This window comes from Bos grunniens, chromosome 19 (genome assembly GCF_055505025.1).
Source record: "Bos grunniens cultivar Pamir isolate PY7600 chromosome 19, Bosgru_T2T1.0, whole genome shotgun sequence".
NCBI lineage: Eukaryota > Metazoa > Chordata > Mammalia > Artiodactyla > Bovidae > Bos > Bos grunniens.
The window spans coordinates 55,359,502-55,379,685 of record NC_141183.1 but is presented as its reverse complement, the minus strand read 5'-3'; the positions used below and the strand labels follow the sequence as shown (position 1 = coordinate 55,379,685).

The 20,184-nt window shown below is 51.5% G+C and overlaps 1 protein-coding gene across 16 annotated transcripts in view; it reads left to right on the top strand.

Annotated features, from left to right (window-relative positions):
- Positions 1-20,184, top strand: part of MSI2 (musashi RNA binding protein 2) — a 406,318-nt gene that overhangs the window by 34,137 nt on the left and 351,997 nt on the right. For 4 of the 16 annotated variants that reach the window (XM_086360859.1, XM_086360848.1, XM_086360874.1 and 1 more), the window contains one exon: positions 8,641-8,730. The exons of 11 other annotated variants lie outside the window; for them this stretch is intronic. In XM_086360859.1, coding sequence (XP_086216985.1) covers positions 8,641-8,730 — 90 coding nt within the window. Of the gene's footprint in view, positions 1-8,640; positions 8,731-18,455; positions 18,494-20,184 lie in introns of those variants that run through there. One more of the 16 variants, XM_086360865.1, reaches the window with a different exon arrangement.

The following is a 20,184-nucleotide window of genomic DNA, read 5'->3' as shown; positions in this document are numbered from 1 at the left end:
TGTGATCGGGATCTTGGAGCATTCTGCAATACAGCTCTGCCTTTTCTTATCCCAACTGTTCTTTCTTACAGTGGAGAGGATACAATTCAGCACCAATAATACTGAGCAATAAATAACCTGGAGAAGATGAATAGCCTTGTGCGGTGGTAAATTAAAGTTGATTTATTGCACATAATATATACAGGTGCTCCTAATGTAATTAAGCAGCGAGGCTTTTAATGCCGCAGAATCTGAAAGAAGACCCAAGAAAATTGGGTCTTAATAAGGCTTATTGAAATAACAGCTAAACATGCTGCTTAGTACCATTAGAGGATGCTGAAAGATGGATCCACTGCTGCTTTTTCTTATGTGCGGAGCTGACGCACCTGACCTGTCATCAGCAGGGCACACGCTGGCGCGGTTCTCGCTGCCCTGGGCATGGGTCCTGTCGCGCTGCCTGTACGCTCCGGCCTCACCCCTCTTAGGACTGCCGATCAGGTGGCTGGTCCTTGAACTGACTTCTCCCAAATGGAGGGCAAGGTTGCCCAGGGTGGTGGAACCCAGGACCCAGCCTCGCTAGCACCCGATTCTCAGAACTGAGGCAGGCGGGACAGGGCTGGTAACTGCACAGACGGAGGCCTCCTCCCCGCCACCATCCAAGCACCGCGCTGGAGATGGAGAGACAGGGCTGAAGACAAAGTGCAAGAGCCTCCACGCTCCATGGGGCTGGGAGAATGCTGTGGTGGGGGCGGGGGCAGGAGAACAGAGGAGGAGATGGATCCCTGTGGAGGGGTGCACTTATAGGGACTGGATTGGGGCACCTGAGAGGGCTTCCCTGGTGGCTCACCTGGTAAAGAATCTGCCTGCAAGGTGGGAGACCTGGGTTCGATCCCTGGGTTGGGAAGATCCCCTGGAGAAGGGAATGGCTACCCACTCCAGTATTCTGGCCTGGAGAATTCCATGGACAGTACAGTCCATGGGTGGCACAGAGTTGGACAGGACACAGCGGCTTTCATTTCACTTCACTTTCAGAGCCCAAGAGAGAGCAGTCAGGCAGCGGCCTCTGGGGAAGGGGGCTGGAGAGTGGGGTCAGGGTTTGGGTGGGAGCGGAGGCTGGACAGGTGGTCTGGGGGCAAGAGCAGGAAGGATGTTGCACTCCATCCAAGATGCGGTACCTGTACCCGAAGCTAGGCTGGAATCCCTAAGGCTTGTGAACGACGGGAGGACCAGAGTCGTCCTTTAGAAGGGTTTGAGGGAGACCCCTTACTTAAGAGACCAGGGCCTGGACATGAACGAGGCCAAGTGAGTATGAAAAGGTGGGGGGTGGGAGTTTGAAGCTCTTGTGGCCTTGGGTCTGGTGATCCCGGGGGAGTGGGAGAGGGTCGGGTGTCTGGAGATAGAGTGAGTCAGGGCTGAGCCAGTGCAGGTGTGAACTCCCCTGGGGTGCTCGTCAGGAATGGAGCTGGGGAATGCCTCGCCCTGGGACCTGCAGCTGCTGGGGTCCCCCGTGTCTGGGACTGTCACCAGATCCTCCAGGGGCGTCACTGGCGAGGTGACCCCACGTTGCCTTTGGGAGCGTTTGAGGTCAGCAGCGATGAAAGAGTTAGCCTTTCCTGTAGCCTTTTGGTCAGTTGCCTGTCGGGGCTTCAGACTTTAGGGAAGTGAAGGAGATGCGAATGTACCCTTGTGCTCTGACGAAGGACCCCCTTCTCGTAGGTGTGCCCCTCTTTATAAAAACCCATCAGCCTACAAAAGCTGTGTCGGGGAGAGAGGTCATTCCCAGTACCAATAGTTCCAGAGTAAGAGCCTTTTAGGTAAAGAGCTCATCTTTTGAACCGAAATGTAGTATGTTCTTTTCTTCGTGGAGGGTCACGCTTGAGAAACATTTCAACACTTCACTGCTTATCCTCAACGAAATTTAAAAAAATCCATTTACTAGGTCAGCAGTATTGAGCACCTGTGGTTTACAGAGCTGCTCCTGGTGAATCAGGGTGGGGTTTGCTGCAGAGCCCGGGGTGGCAGGTCAGGCTGGGAAGAGGGTGACCCAGTGCCCTAACCTTTGGAAGAACCTTCACGTGGCCTGTCCTGCTTCCGGCTTGGAGTATGGAGCCGCTGAGGGGTATGTGCAGAGCTTGGGGGGCTCCTGGCCCCAGGTAGAGAAGAGGGGGTGGTGTGGGGCCAAGGCTGCTGTGCGGCTCCCCCCACCACCACCCAAGCAAGGATACGGCAGTACTCATGGTACCTTGCCATGTTTGATTATCTGCAGAATTAGAAAGGCCTCACGCATCTAATTACAGTTTTTTTTTCTTAGATGTATATAGCACATTCTCTGACTATATAGTCAGTGCTTTTTTTTTTTTAAGGAATGTTCGATATTAGATGTAGATGGATAGGTGATGCGTGTTTACTTTTCCTAAGGGTCATTCAGAGAAGCTGAAAACATCTTTGTGTCTCTCAGGCGTGTGTATCCATGTCTGGTTCTGTGTGTCCCCAGGGGTGTGGGTAAGGGGGTGGACGGGCCCTACAGACGACCCTCACGAAGGCTTCCTGAGGCAGCCTCGCCGGTTTTTATTTATTGTGTTTATTTGGCCACACCAGGTCTTAAGCGGTGCGTGGGAATGTGGGATCTGGTTCCCTGACCAGGGACGGAATCTGGGACCCCTGCTTTGGGGGCGTGGAGTCTTAGCCACTGGACCACCAGGGAAGTTCCCTTTTTTTAATTGATTTATAGCTGATTTATAGCGTTGTATTAATTTCTGCTGTGTAGCAAAGTGATTCAGTTTTACGTATGTGTGTCTATGTGCGTGTGTGTGCACGCGCGCCTGTGTGTATACACACACATTCTTTTACTCTTTTCCATTTTGTTTATCCCAAAACATTGAATACAGTTCCTGTGCTGTACAGTAGGGCCTTCCTGTCCATGCATTCTAGGTGTAATGGTTCGCGTCCACTGACCACAAGCTCCTAGGCCACCTCCCCGCCCTCCCCCCGGCAACCACAAGTCCGATTGCTGTGTTGGCGAGTGCTTCTGCCTCGTGGGCAGGTTCATTTGTGTCGTATTTTTGGTTCCACATGTAACGGTGTCTGTGGAAGGGGGTGAGTACCATAAGTATGTGGTGTTTGTCTTTCTTTTTCTGACTGACTTCACTAGGTATGATCATCTCTAGGTCCCTCCATATCGCTGCATGTGGAATCGTTTTGTTATTTTTTATGGCTGAGGAGCGTTTCGTGTGCACCACGCCCTCTCTACGCACTCACCTGTTGGTGGCCATTTGGGTGTCTCCATGTCCTGGCTGTTGTCAGCAGCGCTGCTGTGTGCTCCCCTCTTGGGGGACATTTGGGTGTCTCCCTGTCTCGGCTGTTGTGAGCAGCGCCGCTGTGCGCTCCCCTGTTGGGGACGTTTGGGTGTCTCCCTGTCCCGGCTGTTGTGACCAGCACTGCTGTGCGCTCACCTGTTGGGGACATTTGGGTGTCTCCGTGTCTCGGCTGTTGTGAGCAGTGCTGCTGTGCGCTCTCCTGTTGGGGACATTTGGGTGTCTCCGTGTCTCGGCTGTTGTGAGCAGCGCTGCTGTGAGCTCCCCTGTTGGGGACGTTTGGGTGTCTCCGTGTCTCGGCTGTTGTGAGCAGCGCTGCTGTGCGCTCACCTGTTGGGGGACATTTGGGTGTCTCCGTGTCTCGGCTGTTGTGAGCAGCGCTGCTGTGCGCTCCCCTGTTGGGGGACATTTGGGTGTCTCCGTGTCTCGGCTGTTGTGAGCAGCGCTGCTGTGCGCTCCCCTGTTGGGGACATTTGGGTGTCTCCCTATCTCGGCTGTTGTGAGCAGCGCTGCTGTGCGCTCCCCTGTTGGGGACATTTGGGTGTCTCCGTGTCTCGGCTGTTGTGAGCAGCGCTGCTGTGAGCTCCCCTGTTGGGGACGTTTGGGTGTCTCCGTGTCTCGGCTGTTGTGAGCAGCGCTGCTGTGCGCTCCCCTGTTGGGGACGTTTGGGTGTCTCCCTGTCCCGGCTGTTGTGACCAGCACTGCTGTGCGCTCACCTGTTGGGGACATTTGGGTGTCTCCGTGTCTCGGCTGTTGTGAGCAGCACTGCTGTGCGCTCCCCTGTTGGGGACATTTGGGTGTCTCCGTGTCTTGGCTGTTGTGAGCAGCGCTGCTGTGAGCTCCCCTGTTGGGGACGTTTGGGTGTCTCCGTGTCTCGGCTGTTGTGAGCAGCGCTGCTGTGAGCTCCCCTGTTGGGGACGTTTGGGTGTCTCCGTGTCTCGGCTGTTGTGAGCAGCGCTGCTGTGCGCTCACCTGTTGGGGGACATTTGGGTGTCTCCGTGTCTCGGCTGTTGTGACCAGCACTGCTGTGGATGCTGGGGCTCTTGTATCTCTTTGAGTTATGGTTTTCTCTGGGCCTGTGCCCAGGAATGGGGTTGCTGGGTCACATACTAACTCTGTTTTTAGTTTTTTTGTGGAACTTCCATACTGTTTTCCATAATGGCTGTACCAACTTACATTCCCACCAATGGTGTAGGAGGATTCCCCTTTCCCCACACCCTCTCCAACATAAATCGTATCAATGTTTTCTTAGGTTAGTCTCCAAAGGCAATAGAAATAAAAGCAAAAATAAACAAATGGGGCCTAATCAAACTTAAAAGCTTTTGCACAGCAAAGGAACCAGAAACAGAACGAAAGGGCAGCCTGTGGAATGGGAGAAAATAACTTGCAAACTATGTGACTGACAAGGGCTTAATTTCCAAAATCCAAAATATATAAACAGCTCATACAACCCAACTGAAGACTGGGCAGAAGACCTGATTGACATTTCTCCAGAGCACACATACAGGTGGCCAGTAGGCCTGTGGAGAGATGCTCGACATTGCTAGTTATTAGAGAAACACAGTCAAAGACTGCATCTGCACCATCTCACACCCGTCAGAACGGCCACCGTGCGCAAGTTTGCAAGCAGTACATGCTGCAGACGGGCTTGTTTCTGTTTGATGGATAGAGTGAATCCTAGACTTGGGAGCATCCAGGCCTAACCAGCACGAGATCGAATGAGTATGACCTTTTTACTCCAGCAAGTGGGGAGGAGGTCGGGGCCTCCTCTCTTATAAGTCCAGCTTGGATTGTTTGCTCGGTAGAACACTCCAGTTGGGTGCTGTTTGAGCATCTGGCTTTGAGTTTTTAAGTACTGGCAGGTGCAGGGGGCTCTGTCAGATGAGTGTTGGGGTGCGTTGTGGGCGAAGGCACGGCTGAGTCTTTTCTCGGACAGCTGGGCTCTCTCGCTGACATCCCCGAGTCTGCCACACTGAGACCAGCTCCGGGGGCTTGTGGTCCTGAGGAAGTGAGCTGGACTGGTAACATCTCAGGGTGCTGCCAGCTGTGGGATGGGCGTGGCCCCCCTTCCCTGCGGCTCGCGGCCCCCTTCAAGGCGGGCCGTCTCGTCTTTGGACCGGCGGATGTCGGCCACAAGTCAGTTGACCCCTTCTCTGTGCTCCCGAAGGACTTGGCAACTTGGCTAACAAGGAGATGGTTGTTAGTTCATTTCTTCATTCATTATTCATGCAGCGAGCGGTGATTAGCATTTAGGAATGTGGTTTCTGGGGGTTCGCTGAGTTGTGTTCATTCACTGAACAAACATTTGTTGATCCTGGGCTCTGGGCTGGGTGCAGGGCATGGCGCTGGGGTTACGATTTTGAGGAAGGGGTCTCCTTGGCCCGTGAGTTGCAGTGTTTGAGAAGGCAGGTTATCAGCAGGTGTAGGTGCTACAGCCCACAGGTGAAGGATGCTGAAAGAGGTACAGGACCTGCGAGGGGGCGTAGGGGAGAGCTGGGAAGGCTTCACGGGGGGAGAGACACTGGACTTGGGTCTTGCAGAGTCAATGGGAAAGACTTGGACTGTGGGAAGGTGCTCACCTTTCGGGGCAAACGGGGTTCTTGGCATTTTGTTTCCCATGAGGGATGGCCACGTGCCTTCCTGTCCTTCCAGGTCTTCCTCTGTCACTCAGGAATTAACACTGGGGTCCTGCCACCGTGGGGCTTGGTGTGGAGGCTCATGGAGACGGAGAGAGGTGCAGCGAGTCCTGCAGGTGCCCGTGGCTGAAAAGAAGGCTGGCTTCAGAGCCTCAGGCATGTCAAAGATGCACGCCCATGGAGCGCTTTCCACAAACGAGAACCCAGATTCTGGCTCTGCCCCGCAAAGTTGGTCTGCTTTGGCGGCATCTTGTTTCCTTGACCAACAGGGGAGGTTGAGATGCGTCACTCAGAGCAGTGGGCTAGACTGGTATGAAGGTGGGGTGTGCAGTTGGTGCCTTTTTCTGTTGTTCAAACTCTGTTTTTCTTTGTTCTAGCCAGTGTTTTATTACCGATATGAATCGCTGAGGGGCTTGGAGGCAGAGAGGAAAAGGTTTCTGTATAAACAGCTGTCTCACTGATTCAATCTACAAAGTGGATTTTATAGCGAAAGTATTTGTTCTTGCTTTAAAATGCCAAAATAGCACCGTCATTTCCTCAGCTCAAAGAAGGGTCTTTGAGAATACGGGGCCTTCTCCTGTCACCGACTTCTGTTATGGGGAGGGAATTCCAGAGCACTTTCTTTGAACCAGTCGTTTCTGATAATCTCATGCTCAAGGAGAAAATTTTTCTTTGCAAAGTTTGAGTTACTCGTTTGTGTACCTTCCTCTTTTTGCCCTACCACAGATTGTGGTTCAAAAAAATTATAATTCGCTCTGGTCATCACAGCTGACTACCTGCTTAATGTTTGTGTGTAGATACTTCATTTTCTTTTTTATGCAAGATTTCATCTTTGCGTGGTCCAAGATAGTTGGTTGCCCTGAGATTATTAATAAATTGAGACGGTTAATGGGGTGTGACTCAGAACATATATTTAAAAACAAGCTGGAATAAGAAATAGGTCTTTTACAAAATTAATTTTTTGTTACGCTCCTGCCTTGAGCCTTTTTGTTTGAAGCCAGCTTGCTTTGTAATGTCCATATATGCCCGATTGCAATTAACATAAATTACTTTTAAATACCAGTTAGTTGCTGTGGAGAGAGGACAGGGCTGTGGCCGCTCGTGGAGGGTTAAGAGGTTTGGTCATTGTCTGGGTTTTTATCTCACTGTAGATCAAATTCTGTTCCTTTGGAGGCTGGCAGATCTGTCAAAGATTGCTTTCTTTGATGATGAGGAGAAGGACAAAGTCTTCGCCCTGAGTGCCAGCACATTTTCTTAGCAAGAGAGAGTAAATAATCATAAAATGTTTGTTTGTTTAAAAACAAGTTAGCCTAAATGCAGTGTGGTTTCCTGGATTGGATCCTGGAAGAAAAAAAGGGTATCAGTGGAAAAACTAGTGCAATCCAAAAAATGTCTGTAGTTAAAATAGTATTGAACAAATGTTAATTTCTTGGTATGATAAATGTATTGTGGTTTGTGTAAGTTATTAACATTAGAAGAAGCTGGGTAAAGGGTATAGGAGAACTCTAGGCTTTTTTGCATTCCTTAGAGTCATTCTAACGTTATTTCAGAGTAAGTTTTTTTAAAAGGGTGTATTTGGGATATTCCTTTTGGTTTGGTCGAGATTTATACTTGGCTTGTGTATTCAGAATTGGCCACTTACAGGGAGGGCAGATTATTTCATACCGCTTTAGAAACTGGGGAAGTTCAGGGAGGCTGTCACTCCTGACTTGGCCCCGCTTTATGCCGCCCCTCTGCTTCTCCATCCATTGTGGTAGCAAATCCCTCTCTGCTCGCCCACCCTCCTAAAAACTTACGGCCAGCTGATCTTTGCATCTGATTCCTGTGGCATTCATTACCCACAATGGACAACTGGCATCTTGTGATATTCCGTCCTTCTCCTGGAGTGTATGTGTGTGCACCCAGTTGGTTAGACCCTTTGCGACCCCATGGACTGTAGCCCACCGGGCTCCTCTGCCCATGGAATTTTCCAGGCAGGAATACTGGAGTGGGTTGCCATTTCCTCCTCCATGGGATCTTCCTGACCCAGGGATTGAACCCCTGTCTCCCGTGTCTCCTGTACTGGCAGGCAGCTTCTTTACCACTGAGCCACCTGGGAGCCCCACTTCTCCTGGAAGGTGCTGATAACTGGATTTTTTATGCGATCTTGTTCACTCTCATTCTGTGTATTAACTTTTACTTTAGCAACCAGACTGGAAACTTCCTGAGAACTGGAGATTTGTCTGGCTCTGTTTCTTTTAAAATTCATTTAAAAAGTCTCCCTATTACATAAATAACCGTTTGTAATAAAAAATGAAGCATTAGAGAATTCGTAGCATCCCAGGTAAAGGTACCTAAGAGCTGCCTGTCCTCCAGCTGTTAATGAATTAGAATATATTCTTCCATATTTTTTCTGTTTGTACTAAAAATATACATTATGATTTACAAGTAAGAGATCCTTTTATACATATCCCTTTGCAGTCTGCTCTTCAGTTGGCAGAATCCCATTTCGTGGCGATGCAGATGGGCGCCTGTGTCTGTCTCCTGTTTGTGTACTCTTATATTGACCAGCATGTTGCTAGGTGCATTGTAGAACATGCTGCTCCTGTTGTTTAGTCACTAAGTCGTGTCTGACTCTTTCGCAACCTCATGGACTGTAGCCGGCCAGGCTCCTCTGTCCATGGAATTTCCCAAGCAAGAATACTGGAGTGGATTGCCATTTCCTTCTCCAGGGGACCTTCCTGACCCAGGGATCGAACCCGCGTCTCCTGCACTGGCAGGCGGATTCTTTACCACTGAGCCACCAGGATCCTAGACATGCGGTAGGTATGCGTTATTATTATTGTTTCTGTTATTATATTAGATCAGGAAGTTGATTCAGAATGTAGTAAATGGTGGGCTTAGAGGAAGAGAGAAGATGGAGGTGGAGGCAGGGGTGTGGTTTACAATACAGCTTTGGTTTTGCTGGGAGAAAGGCATTTTTATCCACCTAATACCTGGGATCGGTTTCCTTGAACAGCAATAGAATTTCAGGAGCTGGAACTGTGACGAGGTTGGAGACTGGATTGAGACAGGGAGGACTAGAGACTGAACCCCAGATGACTCTTCTCGGGTGAAAGCGGGGATGGCGGTGTAGGGGTGCATTCCTGGGAGTTCAGGGAGGACTTGAGGTGCGGGCGCTGTTCGAGGTGGTGTGTGAATCAGGTGAACCAGATGGGCAGAGAGTAGGGGCGGGGCTGGGCTGGGGCGGTCGGTCCATGGGCAGGACGACATCTGGCCACCAGCACCTCTGGGGACAATAATGATATAGAGAGATGCAGGCAGTAGTGATACAGAGGAACTTTTGCTGGATTGAAGGGTGAATTGAGCAGGAAAAGACCAGGCATTTCTATGTCATAAGAGGATGAGCCCTTTGAAGAATTTCTTGAGGAAGGAACTCATTCCACTGGTGATGCCCCAGAAGGAACCTCTGTGTACCTCGGACCTGGGCCCTAGGAAGTCTCAGGATGCTCTGTTTTTTTTTCTCTGAAAGAGGGATGTCGGTGCCGAATGCTCACCACTGGGATCTTCCTTCTTAGGTAAAACATCCTGGAAGCGCTCTCTGTGCTGTTACAAGCCCAGTTAGCAAGTGCTGTGGTTGCAGAGATTTTTCTAGCACAGATCTTGCTTTGCAGTCTGAATAGAATTGGGGTTTTTGGTTTTGTGTCCCCTAGATAGAATTTTGACTTGACTCAAGGGAAAAGGGTGGTAGTCAGTACTGAGAGCCCTTAACACGTATAGATTCTAGAGAGAACAAGAGGTTCCAGAGGAAAACCAGTTGTTTGGAGAGGAGAGGCCTTGAGTTTACCCTCAGCCCCACCCCTGCCCCAGACCCCGCATAGAATGTTGCATAGATGGAAAAACATGTGACATGCCTGAGTCAAATATGAACACCAATAAAACAGTAACCTACGTAGTCACCACGTGGCTGTGAACTGCAATATGATTCCCAGCCCCCTTCGCCTCCCTGTGTGTTTCTCCCCAGTTCGAAGCCCCCATGCACCCACCCTGTGAGGCTGGCTGCTTTCCAGCCTTGAAGAATACTTTCTGGTGTCTGTGGTGTCCAGCTTGCCGTCTGCCCGGGCTGTCCTGCTGATGCCTTGTAGCTGCGGTTCACTGGGACCACACTTTGTCTTTTCTCCTTTTAATGGACATTCCAGTTCTTGATTTGTCTGCTCAAACTGTGCATATGAATATCCTTGCGCATATCCTTGTGCATACTTCCTGATGTATGTGTGCGAGAGTTTATCAGAGTAGACTCAAATGGCTGAGTCATACAGTCTGAACAGCTTAGGTTTGCTAGAAACTGTGCTTGAAGATCTCCTTCTTGGGACTTCCCTGGTGGTCCAGTGGCTAAGACTTCTGTGCTCTCAGTGCAGAGGACCTAGATTTGATCCCTGGTCAGGGAACTAGATCCCACATACCTCAGCTAAAAGATCCTGCATGTTGCAACTAGGACCTGTTGCAGTCAAATAAACAAGTATTAAAAAAAGACTTCCTCCTTGCCGTTTTTGTACTCTAGGAGTAGTTGGAGTGGTAGGAGTTTTCATTGCCCTGGATTCTCACCAACAGTTGTTATTGTCGGACTTTTTAATTGTTGCCAGTTTTGTGGTGTCTCATTGTGTGTGTGTGTGTGTGTGTGTGTGTGTGTGTGTGTGTGTGTAATTAATTTTTGGCTGTGCTGGATCATTGTAGCTGCGCAGGCTCGTCTCTGGTTGTGGTGAGCAGGGGCTCCTCTCCAGCTCCGGAGCTCAGGCTTATGGTGGTGGCTTCTCTTGGGGGCACGGGCTCTCAGGAGTTGGCTCCAGAGCACAGGCTCAGCGATCGTGGCACACGGGCTTAGTCGCTCCGCAGCATGTGGGATCTTCCTGGACCAGGGATTGAGCCTGTGTCTCCTGCACTGGCAGGCGGATCCTTACTCTTGGAGGCACTAGGGAAGCCCTTGTTGTGGGTTTTATTTGCATTTCCCCAGTCAATGAGGAGGTTGAGCGTCAGGCTTGTTTTTCAGGGAAAGGACTTTGGACTCTAGAACATACTTCTCATTGAGGGACACAAAACCCGTTGCTTTGGTAGGAGGCATCTTCCCTGGTGCTGTTTTCCTGCTTTAGGATGGAGCCAGAGGTGTTTTTCTTTTGTGCTGGGAGAATTTGGGGAGCGTCTTTTTAACTTGCCACACTTTTCTGGGGGTTTATGTATTGTGTTAGGAGCGTCTAGATGATGCCTGGTCCTGTTGACCCTTTGTTTTCTGAAAGGCCCCGAGAATGACAGCAAGCCTGCCTTTTCCTCCTTTGATGGGAGCATCCTGTTCCTTTTAATGTAAACAGGCAGATAAACGAGAGTCCAGGCAGGGTCCCCAGGGTGTGTGGTGGTGGCTGTGGGGAGGCGCTGGGGACAGCCCCAGACGAGCATCAGGGACGGGATGGGGCCTGGCCGGCGAGCTGGTGAGGAAGAGAGGGAGATCATGCCCTTGTAGTGTGGTGAGCAGAGGGAAGAGGGCCAGGTTCCCAGTGGGGGTGGGGGGTCAGAGGTCCGGGAGGGGCTGGGCGGGATGCTGGAGTCCAGGAGCTGGGTGTTCACGCGGTGGTTCCCAGATCTGTGCTGGGGACCCATTGGCCAGCGATGATCTGCATGCGTGAGGCTAGTCCGTGTTACTACGTGTTCAGCTGAGAGCTTCCATGTGAAAATAGACCTTTGATGTTCTGGAGAATGAGAAAGAAAATCTGCTTTCACACCTGGGGAAGAGAAGCTGCCTGTGGAAAAAAAAACGTTCTGTTACGAAAGAATGGAATTGCAAGGGCTCCACATCTGCTGGGTTGGTGGTTCTAGAAACCCCATGAGGAGAAACGCAGGACAAAACACAGGCTTTCGGTCTCCAGTGAAAGCATGTTTAGAGAGCCCGTGTTAAGGGGGAAGGAAGTTGGAGGCTAATGTGTGTATATTTTGAATATTGCTATGTATCATAAACCTTCTCTGTGCTTATGGACAGGGTCTGGGAGAGAACAGGGAAAAGTAGTGTTAGTTGATTTTGTTTGTTTGGTGGGATGGTATATTTAACAAATTCTTGTAGTAGTAGTATTGTATAAGTAGAAGTCTTTACTGAAAATGAGCCTGGACTCTGCAGTCTGTTATTTGGTCACACCATTCCGAATGCCTCTAAAGGCGCATTTAGTCATTGAGCTCCTGGTGTGACGGGCACCTTGAGGAAGACGACCCTAGTTCCTGTCTTCAAGAAGTTCACAGACTAGTGGGATCCTGGGGTGTCAGTACCCCAGGCTAAGCGATGGCTAACTCCAGGGGGAGGTGTCATGCAGGTGGCCCCCGCTGGCCCTTGTGGTCCCAGTGGGGGGAGTGTAGGCTCCCGCTGGGGGCTCCAGGGGGACCTCTCAGAGGAGGTGGGCTGGGGGGAGCTCCTGAAGGGACGGCGGGTCTGGAAGGAGGGAGGAGGGCAGGCAGAAGCGGGAGAGGCCGTTATGGTCTGCGGCCCCTCAGGATGAGGGGCGAGTGTTAGGGCTGCATCCCAGCTCCCGCCTGGGAGCCCAGCGCTTGTCTCACCTCGGAGGCTGTTGCTGGCAGACGAGGAAACCTTTGGGCCCTCTCCTGAGGAAAACAGTTCCACGCACAGGCACGGCCGCCACCAGAGGCCCCCACACAGAGGTCTTTGCCTTCGGTTTCAGAGAACTCACTGCAGCTCATTTTAGGGGTCCCGGTCCAGAGTAGCAAACATGTATTGAGCGCCTACTGTGTGCTGGGTATTTTGTGGGACGTTGGGGATATGGCAGGAATCAGCTCGCAGGGGTTTGGCCCTCAGGGAGCTTCGGGTCTGATGGGAAGGTCAGACCCTGGGGGCAGCGACGGCAAGGGCGTTCCAAGGGGGAGGACTGGGTGTTCGCCACAGCTCTAGGAAGGGCTTCCTCAGCTGGGACTCAGGGCCGTGATCTGGTGCAGAATTGCAGAGGGTGCCCCGGGCCCTGCGAACGTGCAGAGGACCTTCTCACTGTTCGCAGGGTCTTGCAGAAAGCCAGGGGTCTCTGGGGCCTCCGTCGTTGAGGAGAAGCGCAGGAGTGGTATTGTTTTCTGGGCCTTTGTCCTTAGCAACACGTGTTCATCTGGAGCCGGTGTGCATTCTTCTCCCAAACAAACAGCTTTCAGAAGGATTAATAAATTAACCTCCTGAGAAAAGAACCTGCTTCAGCACCAGCACTGCCTTTAGCAGCTCGCCCGGCCGGGGACTTGGCTGATGGAGCCCCAAGCGTGTCGACGATGGTGCGTGGCTGCCGATGAGGTCTGGGCCTCAGACCCTGGGCCCTCCTCGTGGTTGGCACTTAGCTAGGTTCTGGAAGGGGGAGGGCGGCCAGTGTGGAGAGGGCCCCCAGCACGGCCCTGGAAGGAGGCAGTCCTGTTTTACGGAAGAGGAAGCTGGCACTCAGGTTAAGACTGATGCGCTCGAATCAGAGCTGCATTCCGTGGAGGCCAGGATTCTTCTCCCTCCCTGCCATTTGGTGGCCTTCTCTTGATCTCAGGTCTTCATGAACAGGTATCATGAACCCACATGGTGCGTGAAAGGCTCTCTGTGAACCCTCACTTGCAGTGGGAAAGCATTTCCAAGCCTCTGCCGCCATCTGTATTGAGAGAGGACGTGGTGTTGCTGGTGTATTAATAGAAGGTCTAGATACATCTGTCCATTCAGCCTTCCAAGTGAGTAAAACCGACGGTTCTGACCCGGCTTTCTGTCCAGCCATCCTCATGGAGGAGCAAGCAGCCTGGCTTCCCTGGCGGCTCAGATGGTGAAGAATCTGCCTGCAGGGCAGGCGACCTGGGTTGAAGAGATTGCCTGGAGAAGGGAATGGCTCTGCACTCCGGTATTCTTGCCTGGAGAATTCCATGGACAGAGGAGCCTGGCGGGGCTCCATGGGGTCACACAGAATTGGACACGACTGAGTGACTAACACACACCCTTGATCCCGGGTCTTTATGGATAGGTAGCACAAACCCGCATGGCACGTGAAAATCTCTCTGTGAACCCTCACTTCCGGTGGAAAGCGTTTCCAAGCCTCTGCGCCATCTGTATTGAGAGAGGATGTGGTGTCGCTGGTCTATTAGTAGGAAGGTCTGGGTGCACCCGTCCATTCACCATATATTTACTGAACGTCTGCTGAGTGCATGGAACCGATGGTCCTCACCGGCTTTCCGTCTGGCCAGCCATCTACATGGAGGAGAGAGCGGCCTGCTCCTGCCTTCCCCGGGGTGGGGTGAGGCGGTGCTGGGGAGCCAGAGGCCCCTAGGGAGGCTGGGTTAGGGCCCACATGTTCCCCTGCCTGATGAGGAAGAGTGATCGCCTGCCTCTTGCACTTGACTCTGCCTGTCCCTGTCCACCCGCAGGCCTTCTGGGGCTTGGAGTTCACTGCCGCCCGCAGAGGAGAGCCCTTCGTGCCTGCTAATGAGACAGAGAGAGTGATTCCCACTGAGAGCTGCTCGTTAAAAAGTTAGCTTCTTCCGCGGTTTCACCAAATAGATGACCTTGTGGGGACTGAATAATAAAACGTAGCCCTTGCCGCCTCCCTCCCCAGCCTGCTGTCTCCCGGCGCTCAGCTGTAGATCCCGGAGCTCTGGTCCTCGGAGGAGGCTGGAAGATTTTAAGTGGGACTCGGCCATCTGTCCTCAGTGGATGGCTAGCAGGGAGATTCTGTTGACCTTGTGTGTTTCCGGGAATTTGGGGCACCTGGTCATCGCTAGATGCGCACTCCCCTCCTGCTTTTTTTGCTCCTTGCTGTTCAGGGGCTCTGCTGCCAGCCTTAAGAGTCTTGGTGTGTACCACTGTGAGTCACTTTATGAAAAGGTGGTGTGAGGATACCCCTCATAGCATCTTAGGGAGCAGACTGATGAACTAAGTTATCGTTGGAGCCTCCTTTAACTAGGGAGTCCCTGGTACGTTTTATATGAGGAATAAGTCTTTGATAAGTAAATTTACATAGTTTCTGAGGAACATTCTGAGCTTCTGATGCCTGTGTATTTCTTAAATCTTCCAACATTTCCTAAATCCTGTCGTCAGGTTTCTCCTCTGTATTTCCTTAATGCTCTGTATACCGTGTCCCCCCCAACTCTGCCCCAGTGATGGTTACTGTTATATGTCAACTCGGCTAGGCTGTCTCTGGTGCTCAGTTGTCTGGTCAAACACTACTCTAGATACCACAGTGAAGGAATCTGGAGATAGGTTAACATTGCCATCAGTTGACTGACTAACTCAGATTACCCTCTGTAATGTGGAGGTGGGCCTGATCTCATCGGCTGATGGTCATGAGAGCAGAGACTGAGGTTTCTGGTACAACAGGAAGTTGTACCTCAGACAGTACAGAGAAAACTCTGGGTTTCCAGGCTACTGGTCTTCCCTGTAGACTTCGGACTTAACACCGCAACACCGATTCTTAACCTGAATTTCCAGTCTGCTGGGCTGTGCAGTGAATTTCAGACTTGCCTCCTCCCCTAATGGTGAGCCAGTTTCTTGAAATAAATACCCCTTCCTTCGTCTCTGTCTGTCTCTCTCTCATATCGTACGTATCTCCTGTTGATGGTTTCTCTGGAGAACCCCGACGAATCCACCTGCTGTCGTAATAATTGCTTGCTTAATTGTCTTTTTCTCCCTGTTGGACCGTAGGCGACGTGGGAGTGGAGACAGTGTCTGTCTTGCTCTCTGCTCTGTATCGAGTGCCTTCCATAGAGCCTGACACACAGGAGATGCTCAGTAAACATACGAGGAATGAGTGACTGCATCTGTGTTTACCGAGAGGCTTTGCCTCTGTGGTCAAGCAGACCTGAGTTGCAGTTCAGGCTCCACAGGGATCACAGGTTCCTTATTTGTTGTGAGAACTAACTGGGTTGATGTGCTGGGCTTCTGGTGGTCGCAAGCTGGAGGAAACAGAACAGGAATAGCCATTACTGTGACACATTGTCCCCCGGCCCCCATCGCCATCATTTCCCAAGGTTGTTTCAGAGATTCAGTGAGATAATGGATGTAAAATTCCTAGTACATAATGGAGGGTCATAAGTGCTGGTTCTGTTCTAAGTACCAAACTTTTTCATGTGCATATTTTCATTAAATTTAATTTCTGCTTAAATCCTATGATGCAGTTTTAATTGCCCCGTATTAACAATGAGGAAGCTGAAGCTCAGTGACTTAACACAGAATTCAGTAACAAACATTTCTTGTGTGCCTACTTAGTGGCTGGGATTCAGCCTCGTGTGGGACCAAGCCCAGCTCCCATCCTCTTTCGTCTCGGCATGTTGCTCTGGGAGGCCTGTGTCCTTTTGGGCTCTGGTCTTCCTCGTCTCCTGTCATTTCATTGCCACTCTCTTTTGCTTGGTATGGAAGGCCCATACTCCCTGTAGCTCCATGGGCTCAGGTGGCCCCAGACTGGGAAGTGGGTTGTTTGTCTTACAAAAGGTCCTTTATAAAAAGTTGCTTGCTGGGAGTGGGAATACGGATTCCTGTAGAAACAGCATAAAAAAATAATGTTTTAGTTTTTAGGGCAGCCTGTGAAGGCTGGAAGATGACTGTCCTTTTGAGTCTTCTTCCTGACCCTTGGCTAGTTTGAAGGATGGATTGGGTTCCAGCGGGCGTGTGATGGGGGATTGGTGGAGGAGACATCAACTCGTCCAGCCAGCTGCAGTGTAGTCTGATGGGGTGAAGACGGCTCTCAGACTCAGGGAGCTCCTTGGGCTTGGCACAGATAAGGCTGCACACTCCTTGGCTTTCCTCTTCTTCCTTGGTGTGGCCCCAGGGGCTCGGCCTGCTTCCTGCTCCTCTGACACCACCACTGCCTCATCCCTGGAGTTTCTCTTCCAAGCTGGGCTCCTCAGGAGGGTGCACCTTCCTACCCCACTTCCATGCTGTCCTGAGGATGCACCCTTCTCCCTGATTGGTGTTATCAGTCACTGCCAGCTCCAGTGGGAGGAAATTTCAGCGATGGCAGAGGCCCAGCTCCTCATTTGTTGTGAGAACTAAATGAGGTGATGTGCCTGACTTCTGGTGGTTGCAACTGGAGTAGACCAAACAGCAAGAGCGATTACTGTTACAGATCCCCGCCACTCCCCATCATCATCGTTCTCCAGTGGCTTCAAAGATTCAGTGAGATAATGGATGTGACATTCCTAGTAAAGAGAGGGTCATAGAGGTTACAGCTTGGCTCTCCTGTTGGTCCCAGGGTCCCACTGAGGAAACTGATGCTTGGAGTGGAGTGAGATGACTTGTCCAAGGTCACAGGCTCTCACCTCACAGGTTTCCCACTTGGAGGGCTGCCGGTATTCTCATCACGGTGGCAACATCACACCCTCGTCTCTTAGCCCGTGTGATCCTGCAGGCTGGGTCGGAGTCTTCTCGGGACTGTCAACCCAGGTTTTCCATGGATTGGAGAAAGCCTTTGAAAAGATTTGTTAATTTCATTTATTTTGTTGTTTTTTTAATTGTTAATCTTAATAAGTTAAAATGCACTGCACAGAGAGTCTTGTTTTGTTCTGTTTTTAACATTTGTTTGGTCGCACCGAGTCTTAGTTGCGGCACTTGGGACCTTTGCTGTGTCACGCAGGACCTTCCGTTGGGGCACGCAGACACTCCAGTTGGGGCCTGCGGGCTCCACAGCACGTGTACCTCAGTGGTAGTGGCACACACGCTCTCTAGTTGTGCAGCTTGGACTCCGGAGCACACGGGCTCAGTAGTCGCGGTGTGAGGGCTCAGGTGCTCTGAGGATGTGGGATCTTAATTCCCTGACCAGGAACATAACCCGTGTCCCTTGCATCGCAAGGCAGATTCTTCAGCTCTGGACCACTGGGAAAGTCCACACAGAGACTCTTGGAACATAAACATGTCTGGAGACTATCTGGTCTACTGGGCTTAATGATCAGAGGGAATTTTAGCCTCAAGTTTGGGGCTCAGGAAGTTGGAGGTGCATCTTTCTTTCCTGCGAACTGGAAGCTGTGTTCCGAGCAAGGCCCTCCTGTTCCTTGGATCGTGCTTCCCCAGTGCCAGTTTATTCTGAAATTGCCTCGGGCTTTCTGACAGCTCACATTCCTCTCTGCTTCCAGTCAGCTTCCAGGACAGGCTTGTGGAGGAAGTGGCTTCAAACCCTTGTCAGCCACCTGTTTCAGATCCCTACTGTGGGGAAAGGTGTATAATAAAACTTGAATATATGTGGAGGGAATTTGCCCAGGTCATGTGTGTCTGTGTGTGGTTTTGCAAGAAAAGTATAAGCTGTAAATATGAGGAAATGTTTGCATAAATAAATGAGGATTTAGTCACTGTGACTGGATCATCTCTAAGGGGAAATTCCTTCTCAGAAAAGCAGGTGTCAGTTCCAGATGGTCACGTGTTGGTTACCTGCGAGCCGAGCTCAGGAGGGAGGGTAGGGAGCTGGGGGTGAGGGGGTGGGGGGGTTGCCAGTAACTGCCAGAGCCCAGGCCGAGGAAGTCACGACTGAGTGGCAGAAGGGTTCTTGAGCCGGAGCTGAGTGCTCTTTGTGCAGACTCGGGAGCAGTCTGGCCTGCGAGACGTGGGCGGTAGGTCTCGGTCCTCTGGGCTTCAGCCTCTGACCTGGCAGAGTGTGGTCATGGGGGCGAGATGCATCCTCCGTGGAGTTGGCCCCCAGGGTGGTTGGCACATGACTCGTCTTCCGGAAAGGCTCAGTGGTGGGGCACTGGGAGTGACCTCAGGCCTGTGAGCAGAGCCCAGCGGGAAGGCGGGGCCTCTGCAGAACCTGTCCTCTTGTATCTGAGCTACAGTAAGGAATTGAGTTTTCTCCCGGGTGAAGTGCTGCGGTCAGACTTCTTCAGCAGGCCTCGCTCCATCTACCGGCGCAGGGGGGATGTTATTGTTATTTGGGGCAGGCAGTATGCTCTCTTATGAACATTTAAATTTCACCATTAAAACAATGAGCTCAAGTATACGTGCCCCTGTGTTCAGATGTTTTAAATAAAAGGGCAGACAGCTCTAAGGGTGCAGTGTGTTTACTACTGTGCAATGTATTCAACAATTAGAGAAGATCTAGGGGGTGGTATAACTACACCTTTATACACTCAGCAGCGCGAGTACAGGGAGGCACAGGCCCTATGATTGGAGGAAAACCCACCGTTCAGGACTGAACAGAGGTCCTTGACGATGGGGGTATTATTAATGAGCGCCCCACCCAACCCTGACCCCACCCTGGGTGCTCTGCAAATCGAGGCCAGATAAGGAGCGACCCCCAGAACCTCTGTAGGTGAAGAGAGGGCTGGTGTTAGACCTGAGTTCAGGTCTGTTCTTGCTTCTTAATTACCTGGGGACGCTGGGCATGTTGTTGTTCTTTCTCAGCCTCCATTTTCTTAGCAGTGTACAAGGAATATAAGTGTTTTTTTTTTTTTTGAAGTGTTCATTTGGCTGTGCCGGGTCTTAGTTGCGGTGTACAGGATGTCGATCTTGGTCGCACCACGCGGAATCTTTAGTTGTGGCATGAGGGATCTGGCTCCCTGATCAGGGATGGAACTCGGCCCCCTGCAGTGGGAGGGTGGGGTCTTAGCCACTCCAAGTCCCAGAATGTAAGTCCTTGAGTGAAATGGTGAAACCTTCTTGACAGTGTTGCTGTGAGGGTTCGGTGAGTTTCCGTGCAGCACGTGTCCGACTGCTTCACTGCCCAGGACGCAGTGGATGCTCAGTAAGTGGTGGCCCTTGTGACTGTTGTCGTGCCTGTTGTGGTGGTTGGTGGTCTATAGGAGGGCTTTCGGAGAAGGCAGTGGCACCCCACTCCAGTACTCTTGCCTGGAAAATCCCATGGACGGAGGGGCCTGGTGGGCTGCAGTCCATGGGGTCGCTAAGAGTTGGACACGACTGAGCGACTTCACTTTCCCTTTTCACTTCCATGCATTGGAGAAGGAAATGGCAACCCACTCCAGTGTTCTTGCCTGGAGAATCCCAGGGACAGGGGAGCCTGGGGGGCTGCCGTCTATGGGGTCGCACAGAGTCGGACATGACTGAAGCAACTTAGCAGCAGCAGCAGCAGCAGCAGCAGGAGGGCTTTGGCCATTGAGACCAGTTGTGGGCATGTCTGGGGTTCCCTGGTGGCTCAGACGGTAAAGAATCCACCTGCTATGCAGGAGACCTGGGTTCAATTCCTGGGTCAGGAAAATCCCCTGGAGAAGGGAATAGCTACCCACTGCAGTATTCTTGCTTGGAGAGTCCCATGGACAGAGGACTGGCGGGCTACAGTCCATCACGT